Source organism: Saccostrea cucullata, unplaced genomic scaffold (genome assembly GCF_032062105.1).
Source record: "Saccostrea cucullata isolate Sc308-1 unplaced genomic scaffold, CSIRO_AGI_Scuc_v1 ctg1201, whole genome shotgun sequence".
In the NCBI taxonomy this organism is placed as follows: Eukaryota; Metazoa; Mollusca; class Bivalvia; order Ostreida; family Ostreidae; genus Saccostrea; species Saccostrea cuccullata.
The window spans coordinates 192,713-215,220 of NW_026932430.1; the positions used below are offsets into that span (position 1 = coordinate 192,713).

Genomic DNA, 22,508 nt, shown 5'->3' on the forward strand with positions numbered 1-22,508 from the left:
GTCAATCAAGTTCCAGCATCCAATGATGGACCTTCACACACTTGATTGACAGGGCTACCCAGACCAGGTATTTTTGAAGGCGGTGCTTAAAATCTCTGCCTTTAACTACGATAGTTTGAATGGATGGCTATTTATCAACACTCCCAAGTACACAAACAGCCTTGCCCCAGGAATTTTGCCCTGAACCACTGTGTCCTTTTTATTAACAACCCTGACAGCCAGGTATGCTATTTCTTTTAATTCAATATTTCAACCATGATGGTTTACTACGAGGTTGTTGATTTTTCAGTCCTGATACATTGACTTAACCAAATCATTTAACTACTTGAATCACATAATAAATACAATTTTAATTTTAAAAGGAAAATCATATCGATGTATTAATTGTAGCATCCTTAATTTTATACACTGTATTTGTAAATTCACATAATTTGTTTCAAAATATTTAAATCTTTTTTACAGGATAGAAGCTGCGCGTGATCAGTTGTACTTGTCAGCAACTAATGTCTTGGACAAGTCAAAGAATTTTCTCCAGTCTTTCAGAGAAATGACAGTTGATGAAAGAATGGTGGCCACAAAGTAAAAGTGTTCAGGGGCGTGTTTCACAAACCTTTCCTAAGATATGTCGTAAGATATAACTTAAGATATGCCTAAGTTATGACTTAGGAAATTCTTAAGATTTGTCACAGCTGTTTCACGAAACAATCTTATCTTAAATTTTTCCTAAGTCATTTCTTAAGTTGTACCTTAATGAAACTAGAGGTACTGTGAGCAATGAGCTCACTAAATAATACCCTCGCCTCCCATATGTATAAAATGTCCATGTTTTGGTATGTGAAACACAAAATATGTGTCCGATCAAAAAGTAAAATAGGAGGTGCACAATGGCAATATGTAATAAAGATTCTGTGAAAGTTTCATCAAATTTCATTCAGTGGTATGAGAGGAGTTGCGGATAACAGATTTGTACCCCAAAGCGTAACAGACAGACTGACGGACGGACGTACAGACGGACGGAGGACGGACGGACATACCGATTACTATATACCCTCCCGCTTTTCGAGCGGGGGGTATAACTTCTCCGCTCTATTTACAACTCTCAGTAGATCAGTATGTTTTATATTTTTAGCTTCAAAAAAGGGAGGGGCGGGAGGACTAGGGTTTACCCCCACTATCAAAGGAATTTGACAGAAGTATGTTTTAACTTTTCGAAGTTTGCTGCCAGAACTAAGCATTCACAGACACACCCTTTCAAGCCCTCTTCCCTTCCGGGAACACGATATTTGTATTTTTTAAAATTTGTTCTACGCGTTATACGTTTACTTTATTTTGCTCTTTATAAGGTATCTATTTGTAAATGAAATTTAAAAATGATTGCTACGTAGCGAACACATGTGAGGGCATTTTGTAAAAAAAAAAAAAAAGTTCTTTGCCAATGACCACTCCACGTTAGTTCTGTGTAAAGCTTTCTCATGTATATAAAATCAGAATGCATGCCAGAAAAAAAATCCAAATTCGCGACTACAGATACGAAAATACTAAAAGAAGTAAAAAAAGGGAAATCTATTGAAACCTCATACATATATATAGCTATATATTGTATTAAGCGGAGGGGAAAACTGGTTGTAATTTCATGGCTGTAGGAACTGGAGGAGCACAGGAGGGGGGTTAATTTTACCGATGTATAGAATACAATAGTTAACAAAACTGCGTTATGCTTGTGTCCCCTCAATAAATACTTCATAGAGGAGATAAGATGCAACTATTCTTGAGAGTAACATCTATATTATCCGGAGCTTTGTTGGGGATTCATCAAGAATCCTGCATTTATAGAAAGTGCATGAACAAGTGTTTCCATTTATCTAAATTATCATTTTTAAAAATTCGAATTAAATATCGATTAAAATATTAGTAATATAAATAAATATACATGTACATGTAGATAAAAACATAATAATACTGTATACATGCATGTCTAATAATGGATCAAATCGTATGCTATTTTTTTTTTTTGTTTACAAAGGCGAGCTCTTCAAATAATGGGGAATTATTCCAGCATGTGTACATCTATTTCGCCAGCTTCAGTTTTGTGAACAGACATTTTTATATACCTTGGACTAATTTTGACACACGTTTGCCAGTTATTGAAATCTGAGTAATTCTAAGCTAAGTTGCAGTTTTAACATGGAGAGAACACAACCATCCATATACTAGTCGTCCATTGGAATTTCTCTCCCCAAACACATTCTTTCTCTCCATAAGAAATCTTGGATATGCAGCCGTAATATTAAGTTTCTTCCTAAGTCATCGATTAACCTGTCCTAAAGTTACGACATAACTTAGGAATATCCTAAGATAAGACGAGGTTAGTGAAACGGATAAGTAATGAACTTAGGAAAAAGTTCTTTCCTAAGATAGAACTTAGTCCTAAGTAGGCTTTGTGAAACGAGCCCCTGGTCTTCAACATTTTGTGGAAGATTAAATCAGTTTGATATGGAATTCAGCTTGCAATATTTCTGGATATGTATATTCGTGAGGAAAAAAAACCCATCAGATTTTCAACTTATTGACTTTTAAAACAGTAAACAGTAAATATTGCTATTGCCATCCATTATTGTTTTTCCCCTCCAAGATGACAAGTCAAGTCTTTATTGTACCCCTTAAACTCTGTCAAAAGAAAAAATCTTGTAATGAAATCAGTTAGTTTATTTTTTCTTGTTAGATGAAATCTATGAAAGAAAAGGTTCTTTTAATGGCATCAAGAAAATGTATTTGTTTTTTGTAAGTAATAAAAAGATTGTGTACAAGTTGTAGTTTACTGCTATGTATTTTCAGACAGACTTTTTAGCTCACCTGAGCCGAAGGCTCAAGTGAGCTTTTCTGATCACATTTTGTCCGGCGTCCGTCTGTCCGTCTGTCTGTCCGTCTGTCTGTCTGTAAACTTTTCACATTTTCGACTTCTTCTCAAGAACCGCTGGGCCAATTTCAACCAAACTTGCCACAAAGTATCCTTGGGTGAAGGGAATTCAAGTTTGTTCAAATGAAGGGCCACGCCCTTATTCAAGGGGAAATAATTCAGAAAAAGTGAAAATTTGGTGGTATATTTTTAAAATCTTCTTCTCAAGAACCACTGTCCCAGGAAAGATGAAACTTATGGGGAAACATGCTCAGGTAGTGTAGATTCAAGTTTGTTCAAATCATGACCCCCGGGGGTAGAGCGGGGCCAAAATGGCCGACCAAAGTTTTACATAGAAATATATAGGAAAATTCTTTATAAATCTTCTTCTCAAGAATGACAAAGCCATAATTCATCATATTTATATGGAAACATGCTCAGGTAGTGTAGATTCAAGTTTGTTCAAATCATGACCCCTGGGGGTAGGGCGGGGCCAAAATGGCCGACCAAAGTTTTACATAGAAATATATAGGAAAATTCTTTAAAAATCTTCTTCTCAAGAATGACAAAGCCATAATTCATCATATTTATATGGAAGCATGCTCAGGAAGTGTAGATTCAAATTTGTTCAAATCATGACCCCCGGGGGTAGGGCGGGGCCAAAATGGCCGACCAGTGTTTTACATAGAAATATATAGGAAAATTCTTTAAAAATCTTCTTCTCAAGAATGACAAAGCCATTATTCATCATATTTATATGGAAGCATGTTCAGGTAGTGTAGATTCAATTTTGTTCAAATTATGACCCCCGGGGGGTAGAGCGGGGCCAAAATGGCCGACCAAAGTTTTACATAGAAATATATAGGAAAATTCTTTAAAAATCTTCTTCTCAATCATTTTCTAAAAAATAGCAAATCCATGATTGGGCGTGGGACTACTTTTGGATTTAAACTTTACAATAAAAAGCCATTTTATACTAGTCCTACCCTTGGTGCTCAGGTGAGCGATGTGGCCCATGGGCCTCTTGTTTGTATTTTTTTTTTTTTTTTTGAGTGAAGAAAAAATTTAAAACCTGTATTAGCCACATCTTTCAGGAAATGTACAGAACCTGTGGGACTGTCACTTTAATTTGCTAGTAAATATGCATGATAAATTGGAACAAGGTTGCAGTTATGGAAAGTACTGTTTTTTTTAATTTACTTGATATTATGATTGTGATTTTTTATTTGAAATTAGAACACAAGAAACCATGCTTGCAAATTGTTCTTCAAATTTTTGACATTTTTTTTTTAATTACATGCATTGTCAATTTATTATTGCCTTTAAAGACCAAGTCAAATGTTTCTGTTCATAGTGATGGCATATCATTTAACATGAAGATTATGTGCACATAATGTGATCTAGAACCTATATTGCAGATAAAGACTTGCAAACTTCCTAACAAATAAACACTTTGTATAAATGCTCTTTATTTCTGAGTGATGCAAGCTCTGATTCAAGTTCAGGTGGCGTAAACAATCTCGACAGCATAATAGGCTAAGTTATTAATTATTGAACGAATCTCTAATTTTGCAGATAACAACACCTTTGAAAAGCAATATTAAAAAAAATATTTTAATTTTTGTCTACTTGACTTAATGATTAATCAAAATTCTAGTACAACATAAATATTTTGACTTAAGCTTAAGATGTTTCATGATCCTGGGGCCAGACTCCTTTGCTTGCAAATTTTGTTGTTCACCATTTTTTACGTTAACTATTAGATGATTTATCCATAATGATGCAGCATTTCATAATTGTTATGTACTTGCAATTTAAAACAGAATTCTGTACTGATATGACCTTGACCCCCCTAAGAACAGAAGTGTCAAGGTCAAAACTTAATTCAATAATGTTCTTTACATTATTTTGGCCAATATCTTACTTACAATATCATGGAATGTACAAAAAAGTGTCAGGAAGGAACAATAACAAACATACAATGTATACAGCCAAAAAATTGAAAACGTTGTTGCTTAGCAACCACTTAAAGTTCATTAAACAAATATTTGAACCAAAATGGTTATGGATCTTGCAGTTCTGATGCTTTCTTGAGAGTATATTGAAGAATTTTCTATTTCAGTATCCATTGTGTAAAATTTTAGCAAGAATATTGAAAAGTGCTGAAAAAGTTGATGAAATTACAAAATAAATAGGCCTATTTTTCGCTTTTTTACGCGAGACGATTGCGTTATCTCGAAGTGAATTGAACCCAAAATCCACGAAATACACTAAAATGAACCAGAAACCATATTTCGCTTGATTTAACATGATCATTTTGCAATTTTCCGGAAAATGTTATCCTTTCGATTTTGACTATTATGCTTAGTTTGCTTATTTCCGGTAATTTTTTTTAGGTCGGGTACAGAATGCAAGTGTCGTGAACGGTGAACGAGTGACAGCTGGTGGTTTTTCAGAGATGGCAGATGATGTCGAGAGTAAAGTTCTTCGATACAAGTCCCGATTACAAAACAGCACAGATGAAGAGAAGGTAGGCCTGGAATTAACTGATGACCTGTTGGTTTCGTTTACTGTGCACTTTGACTTTTCTATAGCTTTACTTGGCTAGATCATGGGAGTCGGCGTATTTATCAATACAGTGAAAAGAATGAAAAGCAATTAGAAAGCATAAATTCTACTAGTGAGCTGTAGCTATTAAAAGCTACGTAGGTAGAAATAGTATTTGGACAAGATCTGTCTGTAATGATAAGCTATATATGGTTGACTTCATTGGTTAGATCTCAGGCACTGGAAATTAGTGTAAGAAGAATATGTTTTTTAAGGTGTGTCTGTTTGGGCAAGTGCAGTCCTATACACAGCTTACAGTTGTATCGTTGATCTGCCTTTTCAAACGTCAAACCGCTGAGACACAGTCTAGCCTGTGACGTCACATGACGTTGAAATTTACGGAGACAGTCGAGTGGTTGAACAAGTCTACAGGTCTTGTGCAATATTGCAACTTTGTAGAGTACATGAAAATATTTTTTGTTTCATTTAATCTCTCTGCAAATAAAGAAAAGTATTAACATATTGAGGTAAAGAACAATCATTTTTGTTCTTTTGTATGTTTTGTAATAATTTCGCATGGAACCCTGGTAGTGAAGGAATTCTGGGAATGTTGCACAGGAGAATTTGCCTGACATATGTACAGATTTTATTCGGAATTTCCTCTGTTCTTACACATCATTCTATTGAGCTTTTATGTAGATATAAAAGGAAGAGTTGGATACCCTTTGTTAGGTTAATTTATGTTAACTTTTAGGTATTTTTATAATGGCCTGAAATGAAAATTGTTCCTTGTGCTCATACCTGACAATATCTGAATATGTACAGATAGACAATGGTATCTAAACACAAGCAAGACTATTGGAAATATCCAGTTGTCAAAGATGTAAAGATATAAAAGTTGAGACTTTACATCCAAGATTTCACTGCATAGCAAAATAAGGACTACAGATATTTTTTTGCACTTCATAAACTGACTAATTAACTATATTCACTATGTCAGTATTTGGCAACTTTTTTATTCAAATTAATATTTTAGTACTGGTGATAATTATTTGCATATTCTGATATTAGGTCAGGTCTAGTAAAGTTGAGTTCAGATCAAGAAAAATGTATAGTTTTTAAAAATTCACAAGTAATCAAGCCATACCAAAAAATGCTATTGAAAATCAAATGATTAGAAATGAAGGATTAATGGCTTCCTATTGACTGGGTCATGCTGAAGACATTCTTTGTGACTTATTTGTCTGATACCTTTATGACAATATTGTTCTACTTACAGTTACAAGAAACACTGTTTAAGATAGCAGACATTCCTATCACAGTGGATATCCTGCAGGTTTGTAGCACCAAACAATGTCTTTATTAGATGTATATATTTTGAGATTTCATTCAAGGTTTTATATTACTTAACAATTTTATTTCTCTGAATTTGCTTTTAAATAGTACATGCATGTACCTATATTTGAATAAGGATTAAAATCTAAAATCTTCATTTTAAGATGCTGAAATGAAAACAAATTTCTTTTATCAATGTTGAACAGAAAACAAAAATTGGAAAAGTTGTTAATGGACTCAGAAAAAAAGGTGGGGACTTGGGGATTCTTGCTAAGGACATTGTGACAGAATGGAAGGCCATGGTGGCTCGTGTACAGTCCCAGGAAGAAGAGGAGGAAAAAAATGATCACACCGAAAAGTCTCACTCCAGTCCTGAGGTGGAAAATAATGGAGAAAGCCCGGAGCACAATCACATAGAGAGGGATGATAGCCCAATAAAGGAAGAGGTAAGATCACCTCAGGAGAAAAGTCGAAGCAAAGACATCAAAAAACACAGAACAGATAGACATTCATCCCATCAACCCTCCTCACACAGCAAGGCTAAAGAAGAAAAACACCAAGAGTCAGAAAACAGGCATAGTTCTAAAGATAGTCGACATTCATCAAACCGAGAAAAAGTCAGAAAGGAGGAAAAGAAGAACGAGGAAAATAGAAAAAGTTCATCATCTGGAGATGGCAAAAAGTCTTCTAGCAATGATCATAAACAATCAAAGAGTGAGAGGAGCTCAAAATCTCATACTGAACACTCTAATATAAAAAGTGACAAGAGTGTGGAAAATCACAAGAGTCATAGATCTCATTCCAAGATGAAAGAGAGTCAACCTAGTAGTAAAAAGGAAAGTCAACACTCCGTGACTAAGCACTCTGAAAGCAGCAGATCTAGTAAAGACAGTATTAAACACTCTGATCATAAACATTCTTCAAGCCATAAAAGTGAAAGTAGAAAGTCTGGGAGTAGGCATTCCAATAGTGAGTCTGGAGGTAAGGACAGGAGTCACAGCAGGCATTCACACAGTGGTCACTCAGAAAGTCATGCCAAGCATTCTAGTAGTAGTAGCTCAAAAACTAAAAACCACAATGACAAGAAATCTTCAGATAACTGTGATAAAGTTATAAGTAATACAAAACATTCCAGTAGTAAATCTAGTGATAAAGGCTTTACAGGCATCAAAAGGTCAAAGCATACCTTGTCTGAGAGTGAGAGTGAGAATTCAGAGGAAGATAAGGAGGATAGGAATCAAAGTAAAGTGTTGGGTCATTGGGACGGGCTGAGCTCGGATGCGGAGATGGAGGAGGAACCAGGGGGGTTCTTTTTTAATGATGAATACGTGGACCATGAAGCCCTACTAAATGAGGCCCTCAATAAATATCACATGGGGCCTCCATCATTACCTCCTTCTAGCAGCTCAGACAAAAAGTCCCAGGAAAGATCAGAAAGGGAAGTGGGAAAAGATCATCCAAAGAAAGAGAAGCATTCAGATCCTAATAAGAAGAGGAAGGATTCTGATGAAAAAGAGAGGAAGGAAAAGAATAAGAAAGATGATTCCCACTCATCACATAAATCAAAGTCAAACTCGAGTTCAAAATCTAGCAGTCACAAGCATGATAGAGAAAACAGAAAACGTAAGCATGACCAGGATGGAAAACCAGAATCCAAAAAGTCCCGCTCCAATAGCACAGATGTTGCTTCTTTTGAGGAAAGCATCGCTATCCCTGTCAAAAAACCCAAAGCTGATCCAAATTATGAAAAACTTAAATCCAAGTTTAAGATAAAAAAGAAAGGAGAAGTACCCAAAGAACCAAAACCCAGAAATGAGAAGTTAGTGTGTGATACATCAGAGGCCGAGAGCAATAAGAAACTAAAGGTTCCTGTTCCAGGGTCAAAGGTCAGAACACTGAGTTAAAGATATACTTATAATCTGTTATCAGCTTTCCAGGTTAAAAATGCTATATCAGTCTTTTATTTTCCATGCCAATTGTCTTTAATATTTATAAATGAAGACTTTTCATGGAACCATTTAATATTGTAACGTTTTCGCCGTTACGAGTTCGTAAGATAGGATAAAATAATTATTTTATTAGAAAATTGGTATTTGTAATGTATATGCCTGGTCGCGGCTAATATCTGGTCTTATAATTTCTGGTAGCGAAATTATGAATAAACCTGGTAGCGGTCTTTTACTAAAGAAATAAACTCAAAGATAATAAAGTTTTCAAAAATTATATTCTGTTATTCCAAAATTTAATAATGATAGTCAATAAATTAACAAACAATTTATATTTCAAAAATATGGTCACACGCGTACAACGTCACTTGCTAGATTCAAATAATTCCCCAAATTTCAGATAAAGTTAAAGTAAATTTCTAATACGAAATTTCCTAAATACAATTAAATAAATTATCACAAATTCCAATTAAATTACCTGGACATTTCACAAATAGTCTGGTAGCGACCACAAAATAGGTAATATAAATCCACAAGGGCTGACACTTCAAAATAACTCTTAAAATATTTTTACGTCCGTCCACTAACATCTGAAAATCCCAACTCACTTCTAAAACTAAACGTTAACACAAAGTGACGTCGCACGACCTAACGTGACGTTATAAACCGCGAAATCGCGACACATTCTAGGTAAGACTTGTACATAATTTCCCGCGACCGGAAGTAATGGAAAACGAAAGTAAACATGTGAAATGACAGAATGACTTATAAATAAGGTAAAACAATGATGTACAACATGTTTAAATGTAATATAAACATACAATAATAATGAATGAATCTTCCGGTCGGAATAAATTAAAACCACAACATATTTCAATGTAGATAAACACACATTTCAAATATATACACAGTCAAAATCGTTACATCACCCCCTCACTACAAAAGATTCGTCCTCGAATCTTGGGGATAAAAAAAATGATTTTACACATTTAATAAATTCATCCATAAATACAATCTTCATAACATTTACAAATATGAATAATTTGTGTTACCATGAACCCAACTTACCAACTGTTCAACAAGAGTTCAATAACACATACATACAATGTATAATAAATAAAACATGTAGATCCTTTTTCACGAAAAGTCCGTCTGTGTAGCTGCATTAACAGTGATCTTGGCAATGAAGCACTGGTTCTTGAAGTAGAAGAATGGACTGTCTGGCGAAAAGGAAAACTCAGCAGATGTGGAAAGTCCTACAGGTCCGTCAGAGCAGGTACTGTTCCTGGCAGCAGATGGTAGGCTGAGGTCCAGTGGCTCTTCTAGCGTGGTGACTGCAGGAACGGGGGATGCGGGTTCCACAGGAGCACAATCAGGAGTGTTCAAAGACTCATGGACAGGTTCAGGAACAAAGGTCTTGGGATCCTGAAATGACAATAGTTCAGGAAAAGACAGCCCCGGAAAATCCAAGTCGAGTAGATCCAAAGGGTCCTCCTGATGTAGCGACTCCACAGAAGAAACATCAGAATAAACAGGTGAGGGCGGTTTCACAGATGTTTCTGGTAAGTGCATCTTGGTTGTTGGTCTTTTATTTTCAACGACAGGCTTCCCATCTTTACTACGGTGTACATTTTCCTCATGTTTCTTAAGTAGATATTTCCTGGTTTGGGGCACTGAATAATAACAGAAGGAGCAGAAGACTCTGTCACCATGGGCATTCCTCTGGTGACGAGACAGTTTGTGTTTGGAAAAGAACCTCCGTCCACAGTCATCACATTGATGCAAAGGTTCCTCAGAGGGAGCAGCAAGGTATCCCAGATATCTATTAACACTAATAATAAATAAAAATTGATTAAATACAAAAGTTCATTAACACAAATTTACATGTATAAACATTTCAATCTTTGGTCTGATATATTATTGGGCATTTTGGGTCCCCTGGGCACGGGTGTTTCTATCACTCGGCGGTACAAACCACTTTCTCATTCTCCCAAAATATGGTTTCAATCTATTGACATGTACAACTTTTGACTTGGAATTTGAAGAAGTCTTAATTTCATAAATCAAATCTGACACTTTTCTAACTATAGTGTAGGGTCCCTCCCATTTACACATAAGTTTTGGTGATTTCCCCTTAATTTTCGCTGGGTTAAATAACAAAACACCATCCCCTAGGGTAAAAGTTTGGTCATTGGTCTTAAGGTCATAATATTTCTTTTGTCTGTCACTAGCTTTCAAAATATTTTCACGAGCACATTCATGCACATTCCACAATTTTGTTACAAGGTCTTGTACATAATCGGACACTATTTTGCGGTCTGGGGATTTTCCATACAACAAATCAACCGGTAAAAGGGGTTCACGACCGGACATCATAAAACACGGAGATTCCTTAGTGCTCTCTTGAATAGAGGACCTGTATGCTAGCATCACAAATGGTAATTTTCTGTCCCAATCTCTTTGACTTTTGTTAATGGTTTTACTAAGCATATCGATAATTGTCCTGTTTATTCTCTCTACAAGTCCATCACTTTGAGGGTGGTAAGGAGAGGTTCTTGTTTGATCAATCCCAAGGGTTTTACAGAGTTCTTTAAAAAGATTAGACTGGAATTGTCTCCCTTGGTCGGAATGAATTTGTAAAGGCAAACCATAATGACAAATGAAATCAATCAAGAAATCGGCAATAGTACTTGCTTCCTGATCTATCATAGGGTAGGCTTCTGCCCATTTCGTGAAATAATCAGTAATGACTAATATATATTTATGTCCTTTTTGGGTCTGTGGCAACGGGCCCATTATATCAAGAGCTACTCTCTCTAGGGGTGCACCAACATTGTATTGGGCCATAGCTCCTCTAATTGGTTTTGAAGGGGTTTTACGCTTTTGGCACACAGCGCACTTCTCAATCCATCTTCTAGTGTGGGACATATAATCGGACCAATAGAATCTTTCCCAAATTTTGTGTATGGTCTTGGTTATGCCTAAATGACCTGAAAGTAAAGAGTCATGTAATAAAGTTAAAATTTCACTCTGCCAACATTTTGGTACCAACAGTTGCAGTCTTTCAGAATTTTTATCAACATCCACCCATCTTCTGTATAAAACACCATTAACAATTTCAATTCTTTTCCACTGTGACCAATATGATTTAAGGGCTGGGGATAGGTGAGAAACTTCATGCCATTTAGGGGGCTCATCTTTGTATTTTTCTTTCAGGGAGAAGAGATGTTTCAAAACAGGATCTTGTCTCTGGGCTTGTGAGAGTTCATCATTGGACTTGGACTGGAACCAAGAAAGGTTATCGTCAGACTCCCCTGAAACTAAACTGGCTTCCACTGTAGACATGGCATTGACTTGATGCTGATCATCGACTGATTCGAAGTTCAGACAGGAAGTTTGGGTTGACACATGAACAACAGCTTCACTGGAATGAGTGATTTTGTCTTCTTGTTTCTCGCAAAATTTACAAGAAATGCATGGTCGACGAGACAAACCATCAGCATTAGAATGTTGTTTTCCAGGACGATGCCGAATATCAAAGTTGTATGTATCGAGAACTTGGATCCACCTAGCTAGCTGACCCTCAGGATTTTTAAAACGTCGTAACCAGCTAAGAGCACCATGGTCTGTCCTGACAAGAAATTTTGTTCCAAATAAATAGTAATGAAAGTGCTTAATCGCTTCAACAACAGCTAAGAGCTCTTTCCTGGTAATACAATACTGTCGCTCATGCTTGGACAGGCACCTGCTATAATATGCAACAACATGTTCTCCGTCTTCATGAACCTGGGACAAAACAGCGCCGATAGCTGTACCACTAGCATCAGTATCTAATATAAATGACTTGGACATATCTGGGTAGGACATTATAGGTTTTGTCATTAAAGCAGATTTAAGACGCTGAAAAGCAATATCACATTCTTTGGTCCATCTGAACAGGGCTGTTTTCTCGGTCAATTTATGCAAAACCTTCGCAATGTCAGCAAATCCTTTGATAAAACGGCGATAGTATGAAATGGTTCCAAGAAAGCTTCTTAGGTCTTTCACATTAGAGGGTATGGGCCAGTTCTTGACTGCTTCAATTTTACTGGGACATGGTTCGATGCCATGTTCAGACACTATATGTCCTAGAAATTTGACCTTTCTTTGAAACAAATTGCATTTCTTTGGAGATATCTTAAGTCCAGCATGACTTATACGTTTCAAAACATCACCAAGACGATCTAAATGGGTCTCAAAGGAATCAGAAAAGATGATGATATCATCGATGTAAACAAGACAAGTCTCCCACTGTAATCCAGCTAGGACGCTCTCCATGAGTCGCTCAAAAGTCGCGGGACTATTACAAAGACCGAAGGGCATTTTGGTAAACTCGTATAGTCCGCTATTTGTTACGAAAGCTGTTTTCTCTTGGTCCAACGGATCCATTTTTACCTGCCAGAAACCTGACTGTAAATCAAGTACAGAAAACCACGAAGATCCGCGTAAAACATCTAGGGAGTCATTGATTCTGGGCAGAGGATAAGAGTCTTTTATTGTGACTTCATTGACTTTACGGTAATCGACACAGAATCGTATGGAGCCGTCTGATTTGCGCACAATGACAATAGGGGAAGCCCAAGGAGATTTTGAGGGCTTAATAACACCAACATCTAACATTCGTTTCAATTCCGTCGAAACTTCCTCTTTTTGGTTTATGGGTATACGTCTAGGGGCTTGTTTTATGGGACGAGCTTGACCCGTATTTATTTTATGTAAAACACAATCTGTTTCTCCTAAATCGTCTTTAGAGGTTGCAAACACACTTGAATAGTTACGCAGAAGATTGCACACTTTCTTCAATTCTACATCGCTTAAATTGTCTCTACATGAGTCAAGAACAACTTTGATATGGTCAGGAACAGACACGTTGTCCTCTGGTACCTTTAAAAGGTCAAGGTTATTTAAAGTATGCGCATTCATTTTATCACAAGATTGATTTTGAAATGATACTACATCACTCTCAAGAACCACCTCACACTCTGACGCAACCGTATTTTTGTAAATGGTTTGTGGAGTATCAGAAACATTGACAACACGCACAGGTATTTCAGATTTATTTGGGTCAAAAACACTTTTCCCGACTAGAATTCCTTTCTTGGACACAGATGGACTTATATCCGTAACAACAGCCGTTTTGCCGAATGGCTGATCACCCAAAATTCTCGTTGGAATTATCATTTCGCTTGACGGAGGTATCACTACATTTTCAGTCAACGACAGTTTGAATAGGGTCTGAATTTGGCTGTGAAGTTTACAATTAACCGATTCACCATTTAACTTGAGCGTACCCTCACCAAGTTTCATTTCACAATTATTGTCCCTCAGGAAATCATATCCTAGTACCGCGGGTACCTCAATATCGGCTACTAACATCCTATAGCTATAGGGTTTACCATCAATAACAAAAGTCATCTGGGCGGCTCCCGCCGGGGTAATCATTTCACCATCAGCCACTTTCAATTTCCCACAATTTCTATTCAAACTCGGTTTCACATTCCCCGAAATTTCATCAAAAATCCGTCTATGTAACACAGAAACTGAGGCTCCAGTATCAATCAAACAATTTATTTTTCTATCATTCAATTTTGCAACAACAAATAAACTATCACTGCGGGCCTCTTTGATTTCAAATATTTGCTCTTTAGGTCTATCATTGTCATTCGGTTCACAAGTTTGGGTTTTAGCATCACAGGCTGAGACTTGACCTACAGGCTCAGCCTCTGGTCGTTTAAAGGACCGTTAGCGCAATCACGTGCACGCATAATCTCAGAGGTTTCGGACCTCTCCGCAAAGTTTGGTTTGTCGTTCATTCTTTGGGAGGAAATGTTTAATTTTCCCGATTGTAGATCATACTGGCGTTTTCTACACTTATTTTTAAAATGACCCGGTTTCCCACAATAGAAACATTTCTTTGTCTCATTTCTGTTATTTGAGAGGTCTGATCGCGAGACATTGGTCTGGGAATTTTCACCAATTACATACAGGTCTTTATAGCTTTGGTCACAAATCTCTTGCTGGTAACGCAAATGTGGAGAATTTGTGTACTTCCGATTTCTGCTTATTTTGAAAGCCTCAAATTTCAACGCGAGGTTTAACGCTTCGTCAATATTTTCGGACGCGCTCTGACAAATTGCCCATTCCATATCTTGGTCATGTAAGGCATCGCGGAAACATTTATATGCCAAAGTATCCCTAACTTCACCCGGGGCTGTGGGATAAGCAAGTCTGGCTAATCGTTTTATATCTTGGGCTAATTCAGGGAGGCTTTCGTCTCTTTTCCGATACCGGCTATTCATTTCTGCGCGGTACATTTCAGTTTGATTCTTTGGTTCGAAGCGAGTTTGGAGAACAAATTTTAACTCATAATAATCTTCAAGCTGATGGGGTCTAAGATCAGTCAGAACACTTCTGGCTGAGCCTCTCAAACAAGCTGCTAACTGTAGGGCCTTAATCTCACTGGACCAGTTATTTAACCGACATACAATTTCAAACTGAGTGATAAAATCTGTCCAACTAGATCTGCCGTCATAAGTGTCGGGTTTTGCTCTGACAGTCTGTCGAGTCTGGTTTTGATTTTCATAATTTGGTCTGAACGGATTAAAATCCGATGGTCTATCTAAAACATTATGAGGGTGTACCTGTGTTCGCGTATCGAATGAACGAAAACGTGACTGGTTTGCGTCACTGGGCAGAGTATGTCTATGGTCATCAGGCTCACTCACTCTGTCAATCGTTCTGTAATCACTGTACTCACTTCTACAGTCTGTCATGTTATGGTCTTTGTCAACCAAACGATCTAAAGTCTCTGTAAGTTTCTGTAACACAGTAGAGATATCACAAATCTGGGACTGCATAGAATTCACTTTAGTTTCCATATCAGGGCTTGGTTCACCCCCACCCTGGTCATTGGGGTTTACATTACTATCACGGGATTCTGCCATTTTATTTCACTGGGGAGAATCTAGCAAGTGTAAATTAAGAATAACAAATTTTCCTGCACAAATTAATTTTATCCTATCCCACCGCTGCCACCAAAATGTAACGTTTTCGCCGTTACGAGTTCGTAAGATAGGATAAAATAATTATTTTATTAGAAAATTGGTATTTGTAATGTATATGCCTGGTCGCGGCTAATATCTGGTCTTATAATTTCTGGTAGCGAAATTATGAATAAACCTGGTAGCGGTCTTTTACTAAAGAAATAAACTCAAAGATAATAAAGTTTTCAAAAATTATATTCTGTTATTCCAAACTTTAATAATGATAGTCAATAAATTAACAACAATTTATATTTCAAAAATATGGTCACACGCGTACAACGTCACTTGCTAGATTCAAATAATTCCCCAAATTTCAGATAAAGTTAAAGTAAATTTCTAATACGAAATTTCCTAAATACAATTAAATAAATTATCACAAATTCCAATTAAATTACCTGGACATTTCACAAATAGTCTGGTAGCGACCACAAAATAGGTAATATAAATCCACAAGGGCTGACACTTCAAAATAACTCTTAAAATATTTTTACGTCCGTCTACTAACATCTGAAAATCCCAACTCTTCTAAAACTAAACGTTAACACAAAGTGACGTCGCACGACCCAACGTGACGTTATAAACCGCGAAATCGCGACACATTCTAGGTAAGACTTGTACATAATTTCCCGCGACCGGAAGTAATGGAAAATGAAAGTAAACATGTGAAATGACAGAATGACTTATAAATAAGGTAAAACAATGATGTACAACATGTTTAAATGTAATATAAACATACAATAATAATGAATGAATCTTCCGGTCGGAATAAATTAAAACCACAACATATTTCAATGTAGATAAACACACATTTCAAATATATACACAGTCAAAATCGTTACAATATTTTAGCTGAAGCTTTCTGAAAGAGACCTTGCTGGCCTCGTTCGTAATAATGTCACAGCCACTTACCGCAACTTTGAGGAGGTTCCGTCCGCGACTGCTCAGTTTGACGACTCTCTGATTGGACAGAAAAGTTACGCCAAGACCCAGGTGTACTCAGGAAAGAGGAATAATGCTGTCCCGAAGGTTTACTCACTTCAGGAAATCTGCATTAATCTTCTTATGAACTACATCGATAGTAAGTGTTGTAAAACTTGTCAAGTTTGAAGAAAAAAGAGAAATTTCTGAGTTTACATACCTGTAATTTTTTTTATCTCAAAGTGAAGGTTTTAACAAGTTTATTCAACTTTATTGAATGGATGCAAATAAAACTGTCACCTTGAACAAAAATATTTATTATGAAAACCACCATGTTTTCAGATTAAAGTACAATATGTGGATTCATTTTAAGCATTTTGAAACTTATGTATTGCTGATTCATGAACTTAGTTGTGGGGTTACTTCTTATATGTATGGACTTAGAATAAACCCTAAAGTATTAATTTAATCTGATTAATAAACAATATCACGTAAGTATTTTTTTCCCAGGTATTGAAGCTGTTGGAAGTTCTGTGCCATTCTACATACTTGAACCAGTGCTTAAAAAATGTACCCCAGCCCAGCTGTATAGGATAGAAGACTTCAACCCTGTGAGTAATTTAGTTCTGGTTACTATAATCTATATACTGAAAAAAATGCTTTATTGTCATTCTCTTGCCATATGTTCAGCAGGTGAATTCAAAACATGACGAATTAAACAGTATACCTGTATTTATTTAAAAAATACAACTGCAATTGGGTGAATTTAAAAAAGAGTGAAATAATATACCAGTGGAAACAGGGCCAAATTACTTGTACCCTGTGTAAAGTATACTCTGAAATTCAGAATAAAATTCTGGTAGAACTCGGCATTTAAATTATATTTATTTCTACACCATTGTAGACATTACAGCAGAACTGTGAGTGTTCTTTGTCTTTTCAGCATTTCTTGGAGGAGAGTGATGATCTGTGGAAGCTACACTGTGAGCGAGAATTCCGTGACTCCAAGCCTGACGAGTTTGAGACGTACCGGGAACTATACCTGGTACATTAAATCCTGAAACACTGATCACTGATATAACTATGACTTAAAGCTCTGTAAAATAGACTGCCTGTTGCTCTTAATGGTTCTCAGTAGTGAGAGCATTTTTTTTAGATATCTTATTATGAATGACAAAGTTGAGCAGGGGTACACACAAAAATTTTCAGTGCTTTTAGTCAGAAATCTTGAAGTTTCAGATTATTATAAATGAGAGGGTATGATTACAATTTTATTTTACAGAAACATATGATATCAATATTTCCCCATTTTGCCATCTTTTAAGCTTTAAATTCCAGGGATACAGGACCTGATCCAAATAATGTCAGTTAAAATGTGAAAAGATTGTTGGAGAAGGGTCTGATATCTTGTCTAGTATTTACTTATGAGTCGACAGTTTCTTTACTGTTCAGGGTTTTTTATCACATCATAAAATGATCAGATTACTAAACTTGCCAGTTATCAGTTTTTATTTGTATAGATTGTATGGTAGTCATTGATCTGAATTGCAAGTTAAATTTTTTGGAAATGTCTTTTCAGAGGAAATTTGATGAGAAGGAGAGGAAGTTTAAGATGATTAAGGACAACATATCACAATCTATGGCTAAGGCAGCACCAGGTAAATAGTATACATACTAGTATATATGTTGTGTTTATCAGGATTGTAATGGACAGGTTTTCATGCTCTGATTGAAAATTGTGGGTTTTTTTTTTCTTTTTTAATTTCTTACATTCAATTTGATTTTCATCAACAAAAGCAGTAACTTCAAATGCAGAATTGCTGGAAGTATGAAAATGTGCTTACTTTTTCAGAACCCAATTTAATCTTATAATGTGTAAAAATGACCTTATTTTAAGAATTTAACAGTACCAGGTTTAGCACTGAATCATACACAGTATGCAGTGTTTTCTCTAAGAACTGGCTAATGTCCAAATTGACCGCTACAATTGATAAAAAATGCCTCTTAGAAATTTAAGGTGGACAGAGATTTTGTTCATAAACATCAACCCGTAACCTGTAACAATTGATCTTTAAACTTTTACTTTAATAAAAGGAAAAACACTGTGCATGTTATATTTGCCAAGTTTTTTTGTATGTTCATCTCAAGTTTAAAATGGTTAACAATAAATATTTAATAGATCAAATTACATTCAATTGGCTACTGAAAAATGACTGATTTAAAATTGGGTGTTGTGTATACATTGTTTTAGTACCAAGTGAATTATCATTAATTTATATGAATCTTTTTCAATCTAATTTGTAGAGAGGACAGCTAAACTCGCCTATGTAGATAGCTATGTCAAACCGCCGCGCGAGGTTCGCAGACAGCAACTAAAGTACGGAACTGCCGGTCCATCATCTGGAGAAAGATCCAAAAAGTTTGCACATCTCATGGACCCTATTGCTATTGGCAGGAAAGAAAAGGAGGAAAAGGGTATTAATTCTTCTTTTTTTTTGGCCTTGTTTTAATGGTAGGTCTTTAAGGTCATCAAGGGACTAGGGATTAAGTCAAGTCAATTTAAAGGCACTGAGCCCCCAGAAAATGTTTTATGACATTTAGGAACTTATATTACACATTAGAAGCCAAAATCACTTCATATATGTTTCTTTTAAATACTACTTGGGAACTAGTTTGTAACTTTGTATGTCAAAACTTGTATCTAATGGAAAGAAGTAGTTTCATTTTTCCTGTTACATTTACGTGTATTTTCAGCTGTAAGACAGAAAGCTCCGATGATGCAGAAAACCATGATGATGATAAAGAAAATGCGGAGATAAAACATCCAAGACAGGTTAATATTCACAGGGAGGAATTAAGCCATAAAATAAGAGATGAACAATCTATCAAAGATATTTTTAAGAATTTGTAAATGTAGTTTTCTGGGACTTTGTTTTTATTGGTGCTAATTAAAATTACAACCACTTGTTGCAAGTACTTTGAATTCGAAACAATATATTGATGTTTTTGAAGTGTTATTGACTTCTTCATAAAGAAAGGAATTGCTGTACAAAGTTTCTTGACTAAAATATGGATTGTGTACAAAATTGCAAATTAATGTAAATGTATGTACCTGTAATTATTTATGTAATGTGTTAATTTTCTGATGTATCATCAGTATAAAGTCTTTTTATATTGGCTACAAATCAGGATAAAAGGATTATTTTAATTGTGATCCTAAGGAATCACATTTTCTGAACATGTATTTGAGTTAATTTATCTGTACATAGAGTGTATTCATAGTCCCACTCATATACTGCAGAGTAGGACTTTAATTCTTTTTAACAGTCGGAATCTCGAAATGAAGACAGAAGATAGTTGAAGTGCTCTTGCATGCTTATTTAATGGGATTTGGCATTGACAGATTCCTTAAGTGCTTGTAACTTGAGACTAGAGTCTTTATATTTATGTGGCTACACTGTTAGATGATGTACACTACAATTAAAGTCTCCTCAGTCACAATGGTTTACAAAATCAAAACCAAAATATCTTCTTTTTTTAAATTAGAAAACTGTATCATCTTGTTTATTATTGTCCATTAATCTTTTTGTCCATCCTAATTCATAATTCTGTATGTAATGCAGAAGTTTGAAATTTACAGCTTACATTTTATACATGCCTGCTATTGACATCTGACCAACATGTAGCATAAAACTTAGCAATTTAAAACTCCAAAGAAAAAAGTGAAGATTTAAGAGATTATAAAAATGGAGCAGTCTTGCATTTTAAAACACTCAGTATCATAGAGTGACATGAATCGGACCAAACAAGAGAAGTCTAGAGAACTTCTAAGAAAAATACCATCACTTTATGACTCTGAAGGTTAAAAACAAAACTGAAGGTCTAAATTACATGTATAAACAGTATCATAAACAAAGTTGAAGGTTTAGATGAGTTTACAAAAAAAAATCCTTCATATTGAAGGTATTATAAAACCACATATGTGTACAAATTATTTTGAGAATATTTTTCATAATTTTGAATTTTAGTTGAGCTAAAAATTGAGAAAAAATTAAACAGCTGTAAATATTATAGTTTTATACATGTTTAACATGCAGGTTTAACCAAAATAATTCAGAGAAACCTACGGTCACAAAGAGTACATATAGATCATTTTTTGCTCAGAATGACAAGTATATTAGTTCAGATAAGAGCACATGTATGATTTGAAACCAGATTTGCTCTTTTTTGAGTGTATTTAGTTATCATTGTAGTCTGAAAAGGACAGTGCAAGTTAAAATTAATATATTCATAGTGTAATTTATTTTTTAGCAGCATATTTCAATTTGTTGATTTTCACAAGTTAAAAATGTAATATATGCATTTGTAGCTTAATTTATTTGTTGATTTTCTCTTTTGTCATGTTTATTTTTTGTTTGTTTATATGCTAAATCATTTTTTTCAAGATAAAATTAATGTTTACTGGGATTTTTCCCCCAAAGTAGTATTCTTATCAAATAAGGTAAAACACTAAATACTTCAATTGCTGGTGCATGTACAATGCTTGGATTATTTTCCTATATATATATTTGCTTATGTACATGTACATGTACATGAGTTGATTTTGAAGATAGCCATGTATTGACTGTGGTGAGGGATTGAATTTTATAGTATGAAGTTATGAAAGTTTTATTGTTGATGCACAATAAATTTAAAGTTTTTTAAACCTTATGAATGTATCATTTTTGTGAATATAATTCACACACAGAGGTGTCGAATACTACTTTTTAACATCCGTAATATAGTGTACTCAGATTTATGGACAATCTTCTATCCCATCTTTTAATCACTTACTTAGATGTCTCACAACCTCTCAGCTTAGTTTGACATTACAGTCTACAACAGTAACATAAAGAGAAATGTAATAATCAGAAAAATTGTTTTATTGTTGGATATGGAATTTATTTCACCCATGAGGCAGGACTTTTAGACAATTTCACTTGACAAGTTTCAACCACATTTCCCTCGAAGCATCAGACTGAGTGTAGGGGAATCAAATTTTTGCAAGTGAAGGAATGTGTCCTTTTGATAGAAAATATAGTCAAGAAAAGGCAAAAATAGTGGATATCTTAAAAATTGATTTATTCAAGAATAACCGAAAAACAAGAGGCCAGTGGGCCACATCGCTCACATGAGTAATTGGCCATGCTGTTCTTTACCAGATTTCCCCTTTGTAATACCTATTGTGGCCCCACCCTACCCCCAGGGGTATAATTTTGAAAATGTAGAATTTACACTACCCCATGATGCTTCCACAAAAGTTGCAGCTTTTCTGGCCTAGTGGGTCTTGAAGAGAAGATATTATATATATATTTTTATATATATATATATATATATATATATATATATATATATATATATATATATATATATATATTTCAATTTAAAACTTGGATTCCCCATTGTGGCTCCGTCCTACCCTGGGGGTCATGATTTTAACATATAGAATCAACTCTATCCCATAATGCATCCACATAAGTTTCAGCTTCAGTTTCAGTTTCTGGCCCATAAGAAGAAGATTTACATATATTTTTCCTACATATTTCAATTTAAAACTTGGATTCCTTATTGTGGGCCCGTAATTCATAAAATCTGTATAAGGAATTTGTTAAATCTATAGAGCTGGGGATCCGAGATAACTTCTCTACATCCATAAACTCGCAATATTGTTGTCATGTTGTTGTCATGACTAAACAAGTTTTATTGTATTTTATGAAATAAAAGCTGTTACCATAGATTCAAGTC

The 22,508-nt window shown here is 35.2% G+C and overlaps 1 protein-coding gene and 1 long non-coding RNA gene across 2 annotated transcripts; both read left to right on the forward strand.

The window, feature by feature from the left end:
- Positions 1–5,328: 5,328 nt before the first annotated feature.
- On the forward strand, positions 5,329–21,434 carry LOC134235096 (transcription elongation factor B polypeptide 3-like). The gene is made up of 9 exons (XM_062717186.1): positions 5,329–5,426; positions 6,723–6,779; positions 6,985–8,664; positions 16,656–16,884; positions 17,235–17,335; positions 17,668–17,769; positions 18,304–18,382; positions 19,029–19,199; positions 19,479–21,434. Exons 1-9 carry the CDS (start codon positions 5,355–5,357, stop codon positions 19,541–19,543), a joined length of 2,556 nt encoding a protein of 851 aa, XP_062573170.1. The 5' UTR covers positions 5,329–5,354; the 3' UTR covers positions 19,544–21,434.
- Positions 10,121–13,838, forward strand: LOC134235098 (uncharacterized). The gene is made up of 3 exons (XR_009985330.1): positions 10,121–10,259; positions 10,378–10,533; positions 11,941–13,838. It is a non-coding gene; the product is annotated as an uncharacterized LOC134235098 (long non-coding RNA).
- Positions 21,435–22,508: the final 1,074 nt, after the last annotated feature.